Raw genomic sequence first — 17,053 nt, 5'->3', positions numbered from 1 at the left:
ATTATTGCGCAGCGCGTTGATTGCTTTACTGACTGATCTGCTGTTGCGGTGGGAGAGGGGCCTGTGTGCAGGCGGTGTGCGGGCAGCGCAGCACAGGGGCTTTGATACGGCCTCGTCCCAGCGCAGGCGCCGAGCGGAAGCCATTGTCAGTCAGTGACCCACAGGCCGGAGCCGAGGGGAGCGGTGGTCAGTGTCCCACAGGCCGGAGCCGAGGGGAGCGGTGGTCAGTGACCCACAGGCCGGAGCCGAGGGGAGCGGTGGTCAGTGTCCCACAGGCCGGGAGACATGTTTCCTTTCCTCAAGGCCGTGGCCACCCACATGGTGAGGTCCAGCAGCTCAAACAAGTGACGTGTTCCCCCGGGGGCGGCGCTGGTGGGCCTCAGGCTCCACTGGGCCCCGGAGTTGCGGGCGGTTACCAGGGGCTGGTTGCCAGGGAGGTTACTAGGGGCTGGTTACTAGGGGCTGGTTGCCAGGGAGGCTGATAGGGGAGGTTGCTGGGGGCAGGTTACTAGGGGGTCACTGACCTCATAACGGCCACAGTTGACCATCCTTTGCGCAGAGCCAGCGGAGCAGATAGTTTATAACGGAGTGTAATCGTACAATATGGTCAATCCTAACGTTTAGTTGTTTTAAAACGTAAGTGATTTAAAGCAAAAGTTTAAAATCTGCAACTAATTTCCTTTAGAACAAACTCCAGGAGCCACTTCCCCGGTCACAGGCGGTGAGCGCTTCCAGATTTAATATGTAAACAAAGGAATGGATCTGTCATCTTTCCGTGTTAATGGCCATTTTAATATTAGTATTTGCAATTAAATAGCATTGTGTAAAACGGTCATCTGAGTGTCTGACACATGTGGAAACCCATCATCATGGTGGTGGTTGTGCTGTCATCAGCAGTGCCCTGGAATACTACAGATCCATCTGGCTCAGGAACTGGACTGGAGACCGCGAGAGGGTTGACTCAATTTTGGCATTCTGTTGCCAAACATGTCAACTTAGAGCCATTTCAGCTCTAAAGAGACCCAACTTATCTCCTCCTCAAGGAAGATAGACATTAGTTGGGCATTTGACATCCAACAAGGTGAACTGTTGATGGAAGATGGTGTACTCCAAATTGATTTAAATTCTTCATTGTAGCTTTAATCAGTTATTCTCCATTTGTTGTTGCAGGACTACAAGGGTCAACAATCAGCAGAGCAAACCTTCCAACGTGTGATTGTAGCAGCTGCGGTAAGAAATTGGGCTTTCAGTTGATTCCTGTGATTCTGTTTCAACTTTGAATGGATTTTACAGTCTCTAGTTTTTCTAGGTAATTGGCTTCATTTATGGCTACATTGTCGAACAGTTTGGATGGACGGTTTACATTGTGTTGGCCGGTTTTGCAATTTCATGCTTGGTAAGTTCAGAGTCAAACAATACATCTTAAGCAAATGTAACATGTATATTAATGTGTAACTCAGGGTTACAGCGGTTGTATGTGACTTTTTTCATGTTTCATTCATGATCAGCTGGCTCAGTGCAAAATTGTTGAATTATGAACAGGTTTAATTGAATATCACCCATCCCCTCCCCACACACACATCCACACCCAAACAGCTTAAGGAGGCTGCCATTGTCTGTAGAACTTAACACCACATAAATGATTGTCTTCTGGAGAGAGAACTGGCCCAGGCACTGCGCAAGGCACCAAATGTTGTACTCTATCCAGCGCCTTGGGACGTCCTCGCGATTTGAAAGGCGCTATACAAATGTAATGTTGTTAATTCATTTCCTGTTTTTAGAAAAAAAATCCTTAGTTTTAATTTTATAGAAAATGTTGTGAATAAGCTTTGTTTTCTCATTCGAAACCACATGGTGCAAGCTCCCCAAGCGTAAATGCAGGCTTCTGCAGTTAATCTTATGGTGAGGTGCTGTGGGCCACACCATCTGTGTTTAGAAATACTAACTTTTGTTCTAAATACAGTTTGTATTTTTACATGAAAATCCCAAACCCTTTACCTCGTCTTTCAGCTGACTCTCCCCCCGTGGCCGATGTATCGTAAGAACCCTCTGAATTGGCAGCCAGAGCAAGAGGTAGAAGACAAGAAGCAAACTGAGAGCGTTAAGAAATCAAAAAAACACAAATAAGACACCACAAATTATCTGTATACTCTGACATTTACCTTATTCATGAATAATAAAGATTATTGAATGAGAAAGTATTTCAGTGAATCACATTAATGATATAAAATATTAGTAACAGTGGGGTTTGAAAGAGTATGGGAACCCCAGTATGTGTTGGGTTAACTGCTAGAATCTAACCAGCTAAAACTACATTGCTTGCCATTGAGAGTGCTGTCTGGCCAGCTTTCCCGCTGCTTGTCCAGTTAGGACCACCCTACCCCGTTAGGATTTTGGCTTGCAGCGTTAAGGAGAGCTGAATGGGAGGATTCCCTGCTCCCAGTGACTGTGTTTCCAAGTCCTACTAATGAACAGCCTGGCTGTGCTGTCATCAGCAGTGCCCTGGAGTACTGCAGATCCGCCTGGCTCAGGAACTGGACTGGAGATCACGTTGGGCTCGACTCTGACGTTCTGTTCCCAAACATGTCACCTTGGAGCCAGTTCAGCTCCAAGGAGACCCTACTTACCTCGGGTACAATAATAGTTGGCCATGGTGGGAACTCACTTTCTATGTCAACCTTGAGCTCAGTTCCAAAAAAAGAATGAGGCAAACAACAACTAGATTACATTTGTATAGTGCCTTTCACGTCAGGAGGACCTCCCAAGGCGCTGGACAGAGTTCAGCATTTCAGACCCGAGCTGGATTAAAAAATCGCCTGAATCAGACTTTCTACAGACACAACATACGTAAACATAACAGTATAAATGTTTCCTCGCATCAAATGGAAAAACCAATAAATCTATCCTTGGTTAAAGCTTAACTTAATCGGTACATGACTCCTGTTTCCAAAGCAATACAACTTCAGCCAATATATAGTGTAGACATGTCAATGATATTCTATCTAAACTAGTCAATAATTTTCAGCGATGTAGAGTGTAGACAATCTTAAGCTCTCTTTACAACGCGTATCTGGGAAGATATAGAAACCTCGGCTATTTTTCTTGTTAGTGTTATATTTAAGATTTTCATTTGCAAAAGAAGTTTTCATCTTTTCGTCACAGGCAGTAGCTCCTGATCTCAGACATATTTAGCAAAAATAGTTCCATTATTAATGAAGTCTGAACAGAAAACTTAAACATTGAAACAAAATAAAAGAATGAGAAAGCATACAGAGCAGAGAAAGAAACAGACAGAGAAAGGGAGAAAGCAATAACAGGTGAAGAGTAAGTGCATTCTTTTTGTTAACTGAACTACAGTAGTTTCAGAACTGAATTATTCAGATTTGTTTGTGTGACCTTAAGAAACTTCCTGTGTATGACAAAGTGTGACAATCACATTAATGGCAAAAACACATAAGCAGACCTAGGAATATAACTTTTGAACATAATTGGGTTCATAGCATAATATGAAAGAAAGCAGAGTATGTTTAATCACAAGCAGTGTCTTGTGCTGTGAAATAGCTACACTATGTGCTGTACACAGACACGGTTTATCACTGATGGAGTGAAAGGGGAGGGAAAGGAAACATTTTCAAGCAGAAGGTTATTAGGAATGTATTCCCACAAGTGTCAGTTAAGGCAGAGACTGTAGCATTGAAATGTGAATTGGAGAAATACAAAGAGCAGGGAATGGGATTAGAGTAGGTCACTTCAGTGGAGGAGCAAAGGATTGATGGCCAAATGGCTTCTTTCTATGCTATAATTCCTATGATTCCATGAATACAGTGATCACAATGAATTATTCATCTCATATTTTGCCAGCAAAGTGAGAATGTATAATGCAGGAAATGAGTCCCTTTCAATCAGGCACAAAGAGAATCTGCTGCCGCTCAGTACTGTGTCATCACTTCCTACTAGTTTGTGTTTCTTCCAATTTCTTTGTCATCAATTACATTTCTTTTTAACTTTGCATCATCTGACATTTGTGAATGGGCATTCAGATCTGCAGATTCACACATTATCCAATGATCTCTGCACCATCAAGGCACTTCTTAAATGCTGTCTTCCTGTTAAACTAGTAAAGGTCCTGTTTTGTCAGAAATTGGAATTATCTTCAAAGAACTTCAGTTGTCGGACCTTCAGACTGTAGCTTTGGTACAAATCTGTACCGAGATGTAGCTGCAGGCATTCCTGGGTGGTGATAAAATCAGAGACAATGTGAAGAAATGTGGATCTGAGATCAATGAGAAATTGGCAGAAGTTGAGAATCCGTGTGGATGAGGAGCTTACCTCCCTCCTGACCTCGTCATCATCTTCCATAATGCTATAGACTTTCTCCAGCAGCTTCACTCCCAATCCTTTTACAACATCGGTCCTTAGAGCTTGAATTGTTCTCTTAATCTTCTCTGGCACCGTCAGACTTTCTGAAAACAAAAATAATAATCGTTTATCTTATTTCATGTTGGGAGGATGTCCCAAAGCACTTCACAGTCACATGATAAAGCCGTGGCTTGTGGGTGAATGCAGCAGCCAATTTATGGTTTTGGTTGAGACGCTAAACCAAGGTCTTGTGTGCCTGTTCAGGTGGGTGTTGAAAATCCCAAGGCATAGTTCGAAAAGAGAAGGAAGTTTTTACCAGTATCCAGACCAACAATGCCTCCCGAAAAATTAGTCACTCATCCCATGGCTGTTTGTGACACATTGCTGTGCGCCAATTGGCTGCCGCATTCACCTAAAAACACACAGTCACTATGCCTCACAGTAAAATCGATAAGGTGATAAAATGCTATGTCAAATGCAAGGATTATAATAAAGGAGTTAAATTCTGAGCAGTCACACACCAGTAGGAAAATCCTTGAAGTAAACGTCCTCTGGTTCATCCTTCATTTTCCCGTGAAGAATCAATGTGTCTCTGTACCTGCACCGTGCTGCGGGCACTGGGCCTGGAACAGGCAGCACATTCTCTCTCTCTGAAGCTTTAACATCCAAACTCAAAGTCTGAGTCATCAGTTGGACCAGATCATGGATTTCACTGGAATCCTGTTTCCTAAAAAACAGAAGGGGTTAGGAGCATTGCTGGTGAATGTGGCTACTTTGGCCCAGGGGAAACTTTTCATTAATTCCTCAGTGTTTTTACGTGACCCTCAAAGGGAACAAGTGAAATATACCTGCCAATAACCTTTGATGCAGAACAAGTTGCCCTATTATTGGGGCTGTGCGAAAGGCAGAGCTCAGTGCAGCATTGAGCCGCGGAGACCAGATGTTATAGGTTGAGATTAGGTGAGGACAGGATTGATCTCGGCTGTGAAGTCCACCCAAGGTTGAATTAGTATCACTATCAGTGACAAGGTTGAATAACCTTCGGTTCTTGCTATCTGAGTTCACATATGATTAATGGCTTTGTGAGTGACATAACACTCTCCAACACAAGCCACAACTTCAATGGGAATATTGGAATTCAATATTGGAAAAAAAGACATAAGTATAAAAATGGATTAATAATTAAAAGTCTGCTGATTGGAATGGAACTCACATCTCTCTGCTGTCTCCTTCAGATCGGTCCGTTGAGCTGGTTGACGAACATTCATCATCTGACAGGGGGCTCGAATCATTCAGATTCTGGCAAAATGTGGATGAGAAATTGCAATAATGTGCACCAGAATCATACCAGGGTTCCCAAATTTGACTTATTCTTGCAGAAAACCGGAGCTGCTTTCACCAAAACGGAGAAGTTGGAAGAGAAACCTGACAACAGTTTCAAAATTATGAGGGGGATTTATTTTGATAGCATAGATGGGGAGAAAAGTGTTTCCACTTAAGTCAGTCAGTCACCTGGAGAAAATACAGTTAATGTGATTATTAAAACAACAAAGGAAGCAGTGAAGAATTGTTTTATATAGAGTTGATGGAATGTAAATATTTATTTGGTTGGCCACCATTGACCTAGACTATGGATGTGGCAGAATTCAGATTACATTTTAAAATGGAATTTGATAAAAATATGAAAAGGAGAATTATAAAATAGGACAGGAACAGGCAGGAGAATAGGACTAAACAATCGCTCTCAGGGCGTCAGCTCATGGGGTGAGGAGCTATTTTCTGTATTGTAAATTTCAATGGTTCTAGTTACACTATCAGTAACACAAACTGATAACATTACAAACACAACAATAACACTCACTGTGACACAATAAACCAGTTATCTTTTATCTAATAATAATAATTATTGTAAGAATTATTACCTTTTCCTGGGGAAAAGGAAAAGCTGAGGAGAGGCTGCTCGGTTTAACACCTTCATTCTCTTCATTTGAGTTTGTGTGTCCAGCTGCATTGTGGAAGCTCCTGTGAGATGTGGACACTGAATGTGCACATATACGTGCCCACATTTGGGGGGAATAGAAAAGAAATACATAAAATGCTCAGTATAACTCTATGAATAATGATTAACAGAGGTTTTGATCACAGGAGAAGGTGAGGAAAGCCCTTCAGCCCATTAACCACATACACAACAGCTGGTGACAGCAGTCAGGACAATGTCTGTCTCTGGGTGTTTATGTCATAGCGGACACACACCAGAGTAATGTGACACTAATCCCATAAGGAAGCACTCAGACTGGACAGGTCTGAAACTGCTGCTGGGATCCTTCATAAGGAATCAACCCACTGGGAGCTTCAATGCCGATCAGTGACATTCCCGGTGGATCTGCTCTGAATAAGCCCACAGCTGAGCAGCAAAACAGCTCCCAATGAAGGGCATGGTCATTGTGTGTGTGAGGGAGAAGAGGGTGGGGGTTGGGTGGGGTGTGCGTATGGAATGTGGGTGTGGGTCTGGATATGGGGTGTGTGGTGTGGGGGTGGTGTGTGTGTCGGATGTGGGTGTGAATGGGATGTGAGTCTGTGTGAGATGCAGATCTGTGTGGGGTGTGTGAGGGGTGTGTGTGTGAGGGGTGTGCATCTGTGTGGGATTTGTGTGTGGGTGGGGGAGGGGGGTGGTGTGTGAGGGAAGGGGGGGGGGGGGAAGAAACCACTAATGAGGAGGAAGATGGTTTTACTCTGTATATGACACAATGGAGGAGGGGAGGTTTACAATGAGGTTACACAGCCTGTATTACTGACATACCTGGCTGAGGGAGCTCCTCCCGATACTGCTTCAATCTCCTCCGCTCTCGGGCAGACAACGGCCGCTCCTGATCACACACACAATTGTCACCTCACATTTCGTGGTCAACATCCCCAGCCCCCCACTACCACCCATCCATGCACACAAAGGTGGGTGTGCACACATACACTTGCACAAACATAAAAACATATGTACAGCAACACACAATGTTATTTTTGCCATTGTGATAATTATGCATATGAAGTGTGAGTACTAGCCAGATCAAATAGGCCGAATGGCTTGTTTCGGTACTTCATATGAATCTTTAAAAATGTCCTCCCAATATGAAAGGCCCTGTGAGATTCTACCCTGCCTGAGGGGCGCTATATAACTCCAAATTGTTATTGTATAAATGTAATTTGTATTGGATTAAAAGTCGAGGCTTCATTAGTGTGATGTGCGTGTCGGGGGAGTGTGGTGTGAGTGATGTGTGGGGAGCGGGGGTGAGTGAGACACAGAGAGAGGAGAGAGAGCTACAGAACGGGCTGGCGAGAACCACACAAGGTTGAGATAATGAAGATACAGACCTGTGAGGGTCTCGCCCGCCGCTCTGCACAGCTGATCACTGAGGGGGAGACTGCACCAGGATCAGGGTAACACCTCACACATACCTGAGCTGTGCTGTGTGGAGGAGACCGTAACCTTGGGGCTGGGGCTTTTACCTGGAAGAGAAAAAAAAGCTCAACTTTCAGATAAAAGTCAATGATAGTTTTCTGATTGTATCAGAACAACGGCCTGGGGGAAAGCGGGGGGGGGGGGTGGTGGCCTTGGAATAGGAGCCCCAGTTGATTTAACCCTCTGTAACCCAGAGGTACAAAGAAGGGGATCGATACACTATGTGGGGTTGGCCATTGAGGAGCCACTAGTCTGTTTTGAGGTGATGGGACTGGACACATTTACTGAAATGTATTGGTTTCCCACCTCCTCACTCTGCTCTCTGTGTTGATATTGATGGGAGTTTACCGGCTCAGAACAAGATTTCTGTGGCTGATGAGGAACATGATCGCGATCCTTGGGCACAGCAGCCATCATTCCCGAACAGTTTTCCTAACGTAAAAAAAATTATTCCACTAAGTGACTGAGAGCAAATTGGAGTAATTGAAGGTTACAATCACACACTGTAGAGGCCAGGCAAACAGTACAGCAACAACAACTTGCCCTTAACGTGGGGTAGAGTCTCTCACAGACACAGTAAACCTCAGTCTGCAGCGCTCTGGCCTCTGGGACAGAAGGTTGTGAATTCAGGCTGTGTATTTGCTGGAGGTGCTGCCATTTGGGGGAGACATTACATGAGGTTTTCACTTCCAGTACAATAACCAAGGAAAGGCTGGCATTTTTATTTTTATTTAATAAGAGAATTTACACCAAGTTTTGCAAGAGATACAATCAAACTAGCCTTGAATTAAACTTGCAGTTTCCAGGCACAGCTCACAGGCATTCTGTCTAAACTCTTGTACAGTAATTAACCAGAGACACAAACTCACTGAGACTTCAACAGGCACAAATGGCCTTAGCAGCTTTTCTGTGGAGTCAAAGCTCATCTGTATAAAATGAAACAAAAGCCAATTAATTATTATTCCTGAATAATTGTTAACAAAGAGGCCACTGTGCTGTCTGATGTGTTGCCACACGGTTTGGCAGACAGATTTACGTATTCTCTTACTTACTCAGGTTCATATCTGAAAACACAGTTCCTGCTGAGAATTGTACTGAAGCAGAGAAGGCATTCAGCCTTCGTGTCAACTGTGTTACCTTAATACTAATAATAATAATCCTTGCATTTGATATAGCATCTTCTAGACGTCTCAAAGCACTTCACAGAATAGACTGTAAAGTGAATTGACCGTATGTGGACGAACGCGGCAGCCAATTGCGCACAGCAGTGTCCCACAAACAGTCATGGATTGAAAACAACCAATTTATTATTGTTTTGTTTTGGAGGGATTATTATTAGGTGTGTGGAGTAAGGAAACTTGCCCAAAGTTTCGCCTCCTGCCTGGAATTGAACCTAGGTCTCTCGCTTGCAAGGCGAATGCTCTAACCACTGAGCTACAGGATTCCAAATTACCTTACAATTCACATGACACTTATGATAATTTATTTTAAATAGTCTCTTGTGAGACGCAGCCCTCAGAACCTACAGCCATAACTCATCTGTTGTCATGAAGTGCAGAAACACGGTGTAAAGACAGGACTCGGTATTGCCACGTGAAACAGCCTGTACCTGCTCTGCCAGCGATCGCCCAGCCTCACACACAGCCTGCAGCAGGGACATCGTGGCCTCTTTCTCGTCATAAGCTCCAGCAACGCGGCATTTGGGTTTATCAGCAGGATCTGCCTCCAGGGGAACACCAGCTGCTGTGGGTTCTGTGATCGGACAGTCAATGGAACGTATTCGTGGCTCGGCCACTGTTATATGGCCAGGATTCCCGCTCCCCCTCTGCTGTCCGGAGACCACACTGATGTCCACCTTGCTGAGCGTAGCGAGAGTATCTGTGCTGCTGAGGTTCGAGTTGGGAGCGGAACACTGGGACACTGGCCGACCAGCACAGCGATGATCACCGTACTCCTCAGCTTCACTTTCTCCCCCCTGGAACACAGCAAATCAATACATTTCTTTGTAAACTTAAATATCCTCAAATGTGATACATCTATTTCCACACATAACTTAGTAGCGCTTAAATGTCCCTGACGTTAATTCACTGCTCTTTCTCTGCACTTCTATCAAGTGCTGAAGCAACCAAAATCTGGTGCAGACTAAGAATTCCAATCTGTTACTTGCTCTAATGTCCTCTGACCTTTCCAAACTTGCGGGACGGATTGTAGTCGTGCTGGGGGGCGCCCAAGGACGGGCCCGGTTGATTCCGCGGTGACACAGCCGAGCAACTGGGAGGGGTTGCCTCGGGGACGTTTCTCTTACGGGTCTTCATGGCTTTTCTGCATCAAAAATACATTAAAAATAATATCAACTTCATAATTCAACGGCCACCTTGCTCTTTAAACAATGCGATTCATGTAAAAAGATTTTAATTCAGTGAATTTTATTTGTATTTTGTCAAACATACGTACACCTTTGTGTTTTCCAGGAACACGGCGATGTGGCTCTTGATGTAGGGTTTCCTGAGGATGGCCTTGACCTCTGGCCGCTCCTCAGGTCTGCGGCTCAGCATGCTCATGATCAGCAGCGACAGCTGCCGGCTGTAGGGCTCCGGTACCGGGGGAAGCTTCACAGGGAGACAAGGGCAGAGATCAGCCTCCAGCGCCACAGGAGACACAGGGACAAGCGCTCGGCCCTACCCAGCCTGAGGGCCGCTATATACATGCAAGTTGTTGTTACAGTTACACCCAATCCACCAGCTCGACTACACTCACACATTAATGTGAAGCATTTCTCAAAATGTAACAGTGGTAGGGTTGCTGGGAGCGCAGAGGGGAGATCAGGAAAGATTCTCAACTCACAGAGAGTTTTATTTTGCCAGGTTGGCAATCGATTGCGGCAATAGTAAGGGATTTAGATAATAAGCACGTGATAATAAGATAATAATTAGATAATAAGGGATTAGAGGATTATTACAGGGAAAGAGCGGGGATGTGGTATGAAGATGGAAAACTTATTAGAGGAGCAAAATCTAACAAAATAGGTCAAAATATTGGCCTCCCTGTGTTGCTCAGAGGCCTCTGACTCACAGCCCTCCCCACCTCCCCCTTGCTCACAGACCCCCTGCCACCCTCTCTCTCTTTCTCTCTCTCACAGCCCCCTTTCCCCCTTGCTCACAGCCCCCACTTCTCCCACAGCCATGCCCCATTTCTCCCCCACCTCTCTCAAAGCCCCACTGCTCTCTCACAGCCCTCCCCACACTCCCTCTCACAGCCCCTCTCTCCCTCCCTCCCTCTCTCTCTCTTTGGTCTGTCTCTCTCTCGCCCTTTTGCTCGCTTGGGACCTCTCAGATGGTTCACTTAATCTCGGGCTGGTGAGACAATGGGGGCGAGTTACAGTTTGGCAACTGGAAATATTGGGCTAAGTGTAGTTACAATGCTGGCATCAGGCAACTAAACTCTCTGCTGATGGGAATGTTGGTCGTCAGAGGTCTACACACATGGGGACCTGGCCGGCTGGATAGGAATTGCAGATTGCGGTGTCCAGAAAGCCGCGGCTTACAGTATATTTCCGTCTACAGGAAACAAGACTGAAACCACCAGGATACAGATTGTTGTGAACAGAAAAACAGCAGGAAAAATACAGAAACATCGAGAGATGTCAGAAGGCTAACGCTGGGAGTTGGGGTTGTTCTGATCTCTCTCAGTCATTAATATTGGGGACGGAGGTAGCAGGTGGATAAAAAGCAACTAATCTCACTGCTGACTTTGTACCTTCCCTTCAATGATCTTGAAAACTAAAGAGTTCATGTCCTTGGCGTTAAAGGCGTGTTTCAGTGTCGTCATTTCAAACACGCAGCATCCCAGCGCCCAGACATCGGACTGCAAGAAACAAACAGTAGCGTTACTAACACAGCCAGAGCCTCTTCTGGGCACTGTTACACTGACCGCAATCATCTTAGTACTAAAATTGGTAAAAAAAAAAAAGAAAATCTATTAAGTGTTTCACAAATACCGAAACAGGTTTCTGTGTTTTCATCAAAATGCAACCAGTGCATTTTCATTCTTGGGGAAATCTGGTCCCAGATTGTGAGGGGCGTTGGTGGGGTGGGGGGCGCAGGACTCTGATGCCGGGGTGATCAGTCTTGTCTAACAAAAGATAAGTGATAAACATCCAGTTGGTGCCACGCTTCACGCTCACAGTTTGTACCTTATAATTATACGGCCGGTTACAGAACAGCTCTGGGCTCATGTAGTAGGGAGTTCCGATCAGTGTGCTGGCCATGTCATGGTGGCTCTCCAACACGCGAGCAATCCCCAGATCTCCTACTTTAATAATATTTGATTTGGTCAAGAAAATATTCTGAGTTTTCAGATCTCTGTGCAGGATGTGCTTCTCATGTAGATACTGGAACAGAAAGGACATTGAGCAGCACATGACACATCAACACCGAATAATAATAATAATAATCCTTGCATTTGATATAGTGCTTTTCACGTCGGGAGGACGTCCCAAAGCGCTTCACTGTAATTTACTGTAAAGTGAATTGACTGTATATTTGTGGGCGAACGTGGCAGCCAATTGCGCACAGCAATGTCCCACAAACAGTCGTGGATTGAAAATGACCAATTTATCATTGTTTTTGGTTTTGGAGGGATTATTATTAGGCTCTGTGTGGAGTAAGGAAACTTGCCCAAGGTTTCGCCCTCTGCCTGGAATTGAACCCAGGTCTCTCACTTGCAAAGCGAGTGCTCTAACCACTAAGCTACAGGACTCCAACCTAACAACCTAAAGCACATAACGCATCGACCGAGAGCGCGTAACGCACCGACCGAGAGAGCGCAACGCACAGGCGGAGAGAGCGTGATGCACAGGCGGAGAGCGTAACACAAACGGAGAGCGTAAGGCACAGATGGAGAGAGCGTAACACAGATGGAGAGCGTAACACACAGACTACAATAACAACAACAACTTGGATATACATAACGCCCTCCACGCCGGACGGCGTCTCAGAGCTTCACAGTAACGGATCCCGGGACCAAGCCAGGGGGAGGAAGGTGACCAAAGGCGCTGTCGAAGAGAAAGGTCTTCAGCAGGGATCTGAAAATAGGAAAAGAGGGAGCGAGGGGAAGGGAGTGAGGAAGGGAGTTCCAGAGCCTTGGGGCATAGTGGTTGAAGCCACGGCCACCTAGGGTGGAGCGGAGGACTCGGGGACGAGGAGGAGGCCAGACCTGGAGGAACGAAGGCAACGGGTACTGTTTTGAGGAGAGAGGTGGTCAGAGAGGTCGGGGGGTGCAGAGGAGTGCAGGGACTTGAATACGAGGGTGAGGATCTTGAAGTCGACCTTCTTTGGGATAGGCAGGCAGTGCAGTCTGGCCAGGACTGAGGTAATCGGGGAGCCGGGTTTGGTGCGGGTGAGAATGCGGGTGGCAAAGTTTTGAATGATCTGGATTTTATGGATGGTAGTGGATGGGAAACCGGCGAGGAGGGCGTTTGAATAGTCCAGCCAAGAGGTGACAAAGAATGGAATGGACTAGGGTTTCAGTCTGAGAGAGTAACACATAGAGTGAGAGCGTAACACAGACTGAGAGCATAACACACAGACTGACAGCATAACACAATGACCGAGAGGGATGAAGAAACTGCACCAAGTACAGTGCAGTCCCATGTTAGTTCCCTTGTCTAAACTCGTGTTCCAATTTATATTTCTATCTGCATTTCCATGTACTTTCCTAGAATCTACCCATGTTCCTATGTAGACCATGTTGCCATTTGTGCTGCACTACGTTAGTAATTCTCTACAGGTAAACACATTCTGATAAGCTGTGAAGTTCCTAATCTAAAGATATTATTAAAAGGATTGATGCTCAGTATTCATGCACACATTCAATAAGTGATTCAATTAAGTGACTGGGAACATTCAGCAGGTCAGGCAGCATCTCTGGAGAAAGGAATGTGAGTTAACGTCATACGAAGGGTCGTTGACCCGAAACATTGACTCACTTTCCTTTCTCCATAGATGCTGCCTGACCTGCTGAATGTTCCCAGCCACTTCTGTTTTTGTTTTCAGATTTTCAGTATTTTGCGTTTCAATTAAGTGACTCTATAGTGAATATAAAGGTTTGCTGATGTACAAAGCTATGATGAACAGGATGATGCCATTCAGTCCACTGAGCCTGTTCTGTATCGCATTACATTCCTAAAGCTGGAAGTCCAATGCAGTACCTGTAAAGCCATAGCAATCTGGACAAACCACTCCACCACTTGACTCTCTGGAAGCAGGTTGCCTTTCTGTTCTTTCAATCTGTGATACAAATCACCACCTTCACAGTAGCCCATCACAATGTACAAGTGTCCGTCCACCCCTTCCCATGACTCGCGATAGGTAACAATGTTTGGATGACGAAGCCGGGACAGGAGCTGTGCCTCTTGCTCTGCTGCCCGGCGCTCGCGGCTCGAGACATTTCTCAGGTTCAGCTTCTTTACCACGTACTGAAAAACAAGCGCAAACAGAGAGAAGTGTAAATGCAAGGATTACAATACAAAACAAAATTACATTTGTATAGCGCTTTTCACATCGGAGGGATGCCCCAAGGCGCTGGATTATTATAAATGTGTGTACCATCAGCCTCAGCTCTGCTCCTGACATGAAAAGCTCTAAACAAATCTAAATTGTTTGGTTGCATTTTAAATTTGTTGTTTAAGTAGATAAATATCTGATTCATTTATGTACTGAGGGATTCTCAATTTCAATCTCTCTGTGACATGACTTTAGTTGCTCAACAAAATTACATTTGTAGCGCGTTTCACGTTGAGAGGACATCCCAAGGTGTTGGACAATGAGTGCTTCAGACCCGAGCTGAAAGTTGGGGAGGGTGGAGGGCAGAGGGTGGAAGGAGGGTGACCAAAGGCATGGTTCAAGAGGAGGATCTTGAGACGGGTCTTGAAGGAGGCAAGGGATGAGGTGAGGCGGAGGGACGACAGGATGGAATTCCAAAAGCAGAGTGGCAGAAGGCCCGCCCACCAATGGTGGGGCGGACGAGGTGGGGGAAGTGAAGCAGGATAGAGCCCATTGAGCGGAAGGTGCAGGCAGGTTGATCAGGGGTTAGAAGGTCGCAGAGGTGGGGGAGCAATACATAGAGCCATACAAGCACAAAGCTGCTCTGTAATGCCATGATTTCTCAGAACTTTCTCTTCAAACCTTTCAACAATTTTATTTGATTTATAAATGTATTATTATTTGAAAATGTATTATTATCTTTCACCCTGCCATCATCGTGTCTCTCTGCTCCAATCCTCTGGAACTCTATCCTGGAGATCCTCCACTTCGCCGCCCCCCGCCCGCCCCTTGCCTCCTTCAAGGTCCGTCACAAGACCTTCCTCTTTAACCATACGATCGGCCATCCTCTCATCCCTACACTCCTTCGTCTTCTAAAACACTTTGAGACGTCTTTCCGATCTGAATTCCGCAATATCAAATGCAAAAATGATTATTGTTTCGCAAAACGCACCAATTAATCTGGACCAGCGATGCCCCCCCCACCCACAGTGACCCCCCCACACACACAGTGACCCCCCCACACACACAGTGACCCCCACACACAGTGACCCCCCACACACAGTGACCCCCCACACACACAGTGACCCCCCCACACACAGACCCCCCACCCACACAGTGACCCCCCACCCACACAGTGACCCCCCCCACCCACACAGTGACCCCCCCCTACACACACACAGTGACCCCCCACCCACACAGTGACCCCCACACACACAGTGACCCCCACACACACAGTGACCCCCCCACACACACACAGTGACCCCCCCACACACACAGTGACCCCCCCACACACACAGTGACCCCCCCCACACACAGTGACCCCACACACAGTGACCCCCCCCACACACAGTGACCCCCCCACACACACAGTGACCCCCCCACACACACAGTGACCCCCCCACACAGTGACCCCCCCCCACACACACAGTGACCCCCCACACACACACAGTGACCCCCCCACACAGTGACCCCCCCCCACCCACACAGTGACCCCCACACACACAGTGACTGAAGCCAACAATGTCCAATGGTCCGCTTGGGCCGAGGCCACGATACGAGGAGAAACTTGAAGAGTTATGGGATGTTCACTGTGAACAGACACAGCGGAGCCGCGGTCTGGACCCTGACGTGAGGCTGTAACCCACAGCCCTCAGGGCCCTGGGAGCCGCGGGCAGGCGCTGGGCCTCAGCTCGTTACCTGGCGGAGTTCCTTGCGGTCTTTCACCAGCTGCACCTCCCCGTAGCTGCCCTTCCCCACCGTCCTGCTCACGCTGTACCGCTCCATCACTGTGCGGGAGGCCGCGATCCCTCAGCACCGCCCGGAGTCGTCTCCTCATTCATTCCCAGACCGAGCTTCACCATCACCAGGCAACGGGCCACCACCGCCCGGGAGCGGGACTGCGGCCCCGACACACACACACACACACAGCGCCACCACCGCCCGGGAGCGGGACTGCGGCCCCGACACACACACACAGCGCCACCACCGCCCGGGAGCGGGACTGCGGCCCCGACACACACACACACAGCGCCACCACCGCCCGGGAGCGGGACTGCGGCCCCGACACACACACACACAGCGCCACCACCGCCCGGGAGCGGGACTGCGGCCCCGACACACACACACACACACACACACAGCGCCACCACCGCCCGGGAGCGGGACTGCAGCCCCGACACACACGCACAGCGCCGCCATGTGGTGGCTGATACATGCGAAAACGCAACACCATATTTAAGAGAATTTAAACCAAATCGAGTTATATTTATGCCTCATGAACATTGCACCTGACTCAGCGGTTAGACTATAGTCCCCGGGGCAGGAGATTGTGGGTTCGAGCCCCACAGTCTGGGCTGAAGCCTCAGTATCGGACATCGCTCGAAATGTCCTTTGGGTGAAATGTTAAACCTCATCTCCAGTCTGTGCTCTGTTCACTGCGAACCTTAAAGATCCTATGATCTATCCAAAAGGAGAAGGCCATTTCTCTTGGGAGTTGGGCCTTGTCGGACAATCCCCTTAAATAAAATCAACCATTCACTGTTTGTGGGACATTGCTGTCACAAATTGGGTACATAGTTCACTTACAAATACTGTAAATACTGTGAATCAATGTGACATCCTCCTGATGGGAAAAGTGCTATATGAAATGTAAGGATTATTATTATTATTATTGTGCTTTTGCATATAAACATAGTCA

The 17,053-nt window shown here is 46.8% G+C and overlaps 2 protein-coding genes across 5 annotated transcripts; one reads left to right on the top strand and one right to left on the bottom strand.

Moving 5' to 3' along the window:
* Window positions 1–90: 90 nt before the first annotated feature.
* spcs1 (signal peptidase complex subunit 1) lies at window positions 91–2,198 on the top strand. Its single transcript, XM_042339448.1, has 5 exons — window positions 91–201; window positions 276–321; window positions 1,171–1,230; window positions 1,310–1,396; window positions 2,011–2,198. Exons 2-5 carry the CDS (start codon window positions 286–288, stop codon window positions 2,125–2,127), a joined length of 300 nt encoding a protein of 99 aa, XP_042195382.1. The 5' UTR covers window positions 91–201; window positions 276–285; the 3' UTR covers window positions 2,128–2,198.
* Window positions 2,199–2,863: 665 nt separating this feature from the next.
* On the bottom strand, window positions 2,864–16,292 carry nek4 (NIMA-related kinase 4). 4 transcript variants are annotated; one of them, XM_042339444.1, is made up of 16 exons: window positions 16,054–16,292; window positions 14,022–14,288; window positions 12,006–12,203; window positions 11,570–11,677; window positions 10,268–10,422; window positions 9,997–10,135; window positions 9,423–9,788; window positions 8,683–8,739; window positions 8,120–8,245; window positions 7,810–7,860; window positions 7,160–7,226; window positions 6,282–6,397; window positions 5,573–5,658; window positions 4,881–5,086; window positions 4,330–4,463; window positions 2,864–4,230 (listed from the first exon to the last, which is right to left on the bottom strand). In XM_042339444.1, exons 1-16 carry the CDS (start codon window positions 16,138–16,140, stop codon window positions 4,135–4,137), a joined length of 2,259 nt encoding a protein of 752 aa, XP_042195378.1. In that variant the 5' UTR covers window positions 16,141–16,292; the 3' UTR covers window positions 2,864–4,134. The 4 variants fall into 4 exon arrangements, with proteins under 4 accessions (XP_042195378.1, XP_042195381.1, XP_042195379.1 ...); XM_042339447.1 differs by lacking the exon at window positions 16,054–16,292 and adding an exon at window positions 15,062–15,135; XM_042339445.1 differs by lacking the exon at window positions 7,810–7,860.
* Window positions 16,293–17,053: the final 761 nt, after the last annotated feature.

Source organism: Callorhinchus milii, unplaced genomic scaffold (assembly GCF_018977255.1).
Source record: "Callorhinchus milii isolate IMCB2004 unplaced genomic scaffold, IMCB_Cmil_1.0 Scaffold12, whole genome shotgun sequence".
NCBI lineage: Eukaryota > Metazoa > Chordata > Chondrichthyes > Chimaeriformes > Callorhinchidae > Callorhinchus > Callorhinchus milii.
Note: the sequence above shows the minus strand (reverse complement) of the source record. Positions and strands in the feature narration are given on the sequence as shown.